The sequence below is a fragment of the Lupinus angustifolius genome, chromosome LG07 (genome assembly GCF_001865875.1).
Source record: "Lupinus angustifolius cultivar Tanjil chromosome LG07, LupAngTanjil_v1.0, whole genome shotgun sequence".
NCBI classification, from domain to species: domain Eukaryota; kingdom Viridiplantae; phylum Streptophyta; class Magnoliopsida; order Fabales; family Fabaceae; genus Lupinus; species Lupinus angustifolius.
Window position 1 is genome coordinate 7,270,586 of NC_032015.1, and position 5,287 is coordinate 7,275,872.

Here is a 5,287-nt window from a genome sequence, read left to right on the forward strand (position 1 = left end):
TTAAATTGAACATTATCATAAATACTATATATAAAGGCAAAACATGATGAAACTTCTATCATGGTGTAATTTCTATTTCCTATTTTGCCCTTCACATTATTTAATTTTTACAAAAAGACCATATAATCATAAATAAACATCACCAACACATTAATTAACTATATCTTTCACATTAAATTGAACATTATCATAAATACATAAAAATTATAACAAATACATTCTAATTTTAAAAGTAAAATATATAAAAATTAAATAAATAGTACCATGTAATACTGACCAGCAGACACTTTATTTAAATCTTGTTCACCAGCTTACACAACATTCCCAATCTACATAAACATACTTTCTATCCTATTTTTCTCTTGCTAAAATACAACGTAAATAAATAAAAGCTTCCACAATAACAACAACAATAACACTGTTTATAAATTATTTAAATCCCTCACAATATTATTCTACAATAGATACTTGCCTTGTGATGAAATCCTTGACCTGAGATATCAATTGAGCACCCTCAGGCAATTCAGGAAATATGTAAAAACCATGTATCATGGTTGGATACTCAATTAGAGATGCTTCCTTCCCACATATTCTTAACCATTCATAATACCTTTTCTGCCAATCTTGTAACGGGTCAAACCCACCCGTGAACACAAGGGTATTCGGGTAATTAAGACCCGAAATATCCACTCCATTAGGACCACTTACATTAGTCACTTCATGGTCTCGGTTCGACCCTTCTGGCAAAAACACTTTCCAATGCCAATCTGCTATTTCTGGTGTAACTATTGGGGCTTCTTTAATTCGGATCTCCGATTCAGTTCTTTCCTCTCCTCCAAAAAATGGTTGTATTGAAATCAACCCAATAACATTCACCACCTAGATATCAAGATTAAGATAATATCAAATGAAAATTTTCCACAGTACTATTTCTCTCTTCCTTTTTGTGAGACATTTTCAACTAATTTAATATGTAATAGAAGTTATTTTCTTCACTAATGATCTAATAATATAAGGTGGATATAAAGTCCATTAGAATCTCATAAAAAATCAAAGGGTCAAATATATATTTTAAAATAATGTATCCAAAAATGATTACTTGTTTAACATAGGGGAGATACCATTTGTACTACAAAAAGTAAAGGTATTTTCTTAATATTTTTAGAAATTACAATCTTATTATCATTTAGTATTATCATAAAAAAGGTACCTGAAGCTTCTGTTGGCAAACTCTAACAGCTACGTGATGAGCTAAGTTCGCACCCGCGCTATCACCCGCCAAGAAGCACTTTGAAACATCAGCTATCTTAGGCAAAACGACGCCGTTTTCATCAAGGAACTTAACCACGTCAAAACCGTCGTCGTATTGAGAAGGATAACGATGCTCCGGGGTAAGACGGTAATTAACTGAAACAATTACGGCGGGAAAAGAACGGCTGAACAATCTGCCAACGCCGTCGTATGCCGCTGATGCCGGAGACAAGAACGAGAAACCGCCGCCGTGGAAGAACACGATGACGGGAAGTTTAGCATCAGCGTCGGAGGAGGAGGGGGTGAAGACGCGGAACCAGAGGTTACGCGTGGGATCCACGACGACGTCGGAGGAGGAGACACCGTTGACGGGTTTGGGGTTGGGTGGAAGTTTGGAATCAAAGAAGTCGAAGAGACGGCGGTTGATGGTGCCATCGGAGCGGCGAGAGGCGGAGCTTATGGTGGAGAGGAAGTAAATGGCTAAGCGGGTCTTCCATGGAAGAAGTGGTTTGGTTGGAGGAGAAGCCATTGATTGGTGATTGGAAAATGTAGTTTTGAGTTGAATCGGTTGGGTTGACTCAGTGGCTGAAACTGAAGTAAGCTTTTAGTTGAGGAGTGGGTGAGGATATAGGTTGGGTTCTGGTTGTTGAGATGTTAGACGGGAACGTCTTTAAATGACAGATATCTTTCCACTTATTATTTTGATGAGTGAGGACAAAAAGAAGAAAAAAATAAAATACATCCATAGTACATAACTATAATAAAAGTTTGAGTTGTTTATAAATATCTCAATATATAATAATAAGTGTTCTTAATAATATAAATGAATAAATATTTTGTATTTTCTTATCGATTAAGCAAAACAATTTATATCCTAGGTGAATGCACATGTAAATTAGTAGTTACATATCAATCAAGTATTATATTTTTCTTTAAAAGGAAAATAATTATGTAGTTAAGGTGATGTGATAGTTTGAAAATTTTGACACCGTCCTTCCATAAGACTTTAATATGAGAGACTCTCCAAAAAAAATTATAATGTATATTTGTTTCTAATTTGTTAGAAAAGTAAAATATGAATTAAATATAAATAATTTTATATTTTTTAACTAATGAAAAATAAAAAATACATCAAGTGATAAGTTTAAGACAAATGTGGTATCCTTTGTTAGACACCCTCCTATAGATGAAAAGTATAAACACCTCTGTATTAGGGGTGAGTATTATAGATTGGCTGAACAATGTTTGTCCCTTACTTGATCCTATATGTTGGTCATATCATTTTTTAACTCGGATTCGACTATTGACCTGAAGCTAATCCGATCCTAGATGTCGATAAGGCAACCTATAAACCTGAAACAGACATGATTAAATATAATAAATATCATTTTAGATAAAATCTTATCAATATTATTTATTATTGTGAATATCTAATTTGACATATGAAATTATATGTGTATATATTATCAATCATGTATATATGATAAAAATTAGATCATCAATGATATTTTCAACCAACTAAATCTCATTAGTCTATAGAAATTAATAGAAATACATACAAATATAATGAATAAGTAACAATAAGACGGGTTCGGGCCGAGTCATGTTTGCCTCCTGGTCACAAATATTGTGTGGGTCTAATTTTTAAACCTGAATCCGACACTAGACTCGATGAGACCTAATCCTATTCAAGTCTGATGATAAATAAGCCAAGTTAGGTGAACGGGTTGGTTGGGGTCCAACTCACCCCTACTCTATATATGTATAAACGTCTTATATCTATACTATATATAAATGGAAAACATGGTATAACTACTACCACAGTGTAATTTCATTTTTCTATTTTGTCCTTAAACTTTTTAATTTCTACAAAAAAACATATAAGTATATATAACCACCGCCAACATATTAATCAATTCTCTTACATTATAATAAAACAAAAAATTATAATATAAAATATCCCCAATAAAAATAAGGAGAAAATCTACTTACTCCAAAAATAAGATTTTTAAACTTACTCCGCATCTTAGCCATCAATTTAGGCTAATCCAATAGTTTGAATTAGTGAGTAGATCTAAACCATTAGATTTTCCTAAAATTGATAACTAAGATATATAATAAGTCTTTTAAACTAACTCTTAGAGTAAGTGAATCATCTCTCATAGAAATATACAATATAAAGTATACTCAATGCAAAAAATTCTAATTCTTCAAAATAAAATATATAAAAATTTGAATACTTGACATTGTAAAATATGAACCGGGGTTGGCAGACACTTTACCAGTAGTATAGATAAAATCCATCATTTTAAAACAAAAAAACAAAATATAAGTTTAATGATAAAAACACTCATCTATTTATATGTTTCCAGTTCAATGTAGTTTTATAAATTTTCTCCATATAAATTATTAATGCTTTATTAAATATGTTAGGATTAAGGAGTCCAAAAGTAAGATATTAGAATTACAAGGATTAAAGGGTTAAATTTGCAAACAATGTTAAAGAAGACCAATAATAACATATAATTTTGGCTTTATATATTAAATCAAAACATGAACGAATTAGGTCTACGAGTTGATATAATATAGTATAGCAATTCTACCTTACAATAATAAAATATTGATTCCTTTTGCAATTGTATAGTCCAAATATATAATCATTTCTATTTACATTTAATCGAAGGTAAGTCGTAAATTAAATTAGTCAATAAATTTAAACATTTATATTCACCATATAGTCTTAACTACAACTAATATGTGTTACAAACTAAGTAAATAATTTCTTAAAAACAATTCAAGATCGAATGTCGTTAATATTATATATATATATATATATATATATATATATAATATTAACGACATTCGATCTTGAATTGTTTTTAAGAAATTATCCAAAACTTGAAATAACTTCCCTCATGGTGTAATTTTTGTTTCCTATTTTACCCTTCACATTATTTAATTTTTACAAAAAAATCATATAATTCTAAGCAACCACCACTAACACATTAATTAACCTCATATCTCACCTTAAATTAAATATTATCATAAACATAAAAAATATAATATAAAGTAAACTGAACACAACAAAATACAAATACATTCTAATTCTAAAAAATGAAATATATAAAAAGTGAATATGTAGTATCATACAATATTCGTCGGCAGGCACGAAGTGCCTGTACATCGCATAATTTTCATTTACCTATTTTGCCTTTATAGTTAATAATTATTACAATATTTTTTCATACAATAAAAAATATATATAAATGCTAGAGGAAAAATATTTTTATATTTTCAATCAAAAAATTATAATATCATATACAAAAAAATAATTTAATTCTCTAAAATGAAATATATAAAAATAAAATATTTAATATTAAACAATCAAAATGCGAGTCGGGAGACCAGAATTCTTTTGCGACCCAATTCCAATAGGTCAATCATGTGTAATTTCTTATTTAATGCAAATCAGTCAAGTTATCAACTATCTAGAAAACGAAAAAGAGTAGAGACAAATTTTACTTTAGTATTTGTATTAGCGGGAAAAATATCATATATATATATATATATATATATATATATATATAAAGCCAAAACTTGAAATAACTTTTCTCATGGTGTAATTTTATTTTCTATATTGCCCTTAACATTATTTAATTTTTACAAAAAAAAACTATATAATCCTAAGTAACTACCACCTGTACATTAATTAACCACATATCTCACCTTAAATTAAACATTATCATAAGCACACAAAAATATAATATAAAGTACATCCAACATAACAAATATATTTTAATTCAAAAAAATGAAACATATAAAAATTGAATATGTAGTATCACGCAATATTCACCGGCAGGCACGAGTTGCTTTACACACTATTCATATATAAATGATAAATTTGTCATATTATTCTGTTTTTTTCCTGTTCTTTTTTACGCATTTGTCTCTATTGGACATGATACTGACCCTCAGAAAACTTATAAACATAACACAAATTCTAAATCTAATTAAAACTTTTAAATATGTTATGTAA

The 5,287-nt window shown here is 29.0% G+C and overlaps 1 protein-coding gene across 1 annotated transcript; it reads right to left on the bottom strand.

The window, feature by feature from the left end:
- Window positions 394–1,887, bottom strand: LOC109352103 (probable carboxylesterase 18). Its single transcript, XM_019593917.1, has 2 exons — window positions 1,211–1,887; window positions 394–879 (listed from the first exon to the last, which is right to left on the bottom strand). Exons 1-2 carry the CDS (start codon window positions 1,778–1,780, stop codon window positions 451–453), a joined length of 999 nt encoding a protein of 332 aa, XP_019449462.1. The 5' UTR covers window positions 1,781–1,887; the 3' UTR covers window positions 394–450.

Coding starts and splice junctions, on each gene's coding strand:
- LOC109352103 (XM_019593917.1), bottom strand. CDS start 1,780: ATGGCTTCTCCTCCAACCAAACCACTTCTTCCATGGAAGACCCGCTTA. Junction 880..1,210: donor TTTGCCAACAGAAGCTTCAG/GTACCTTTTTTA, acceptor CTTGATATCTAG/GTGGTGAATGTTATTGGGTT.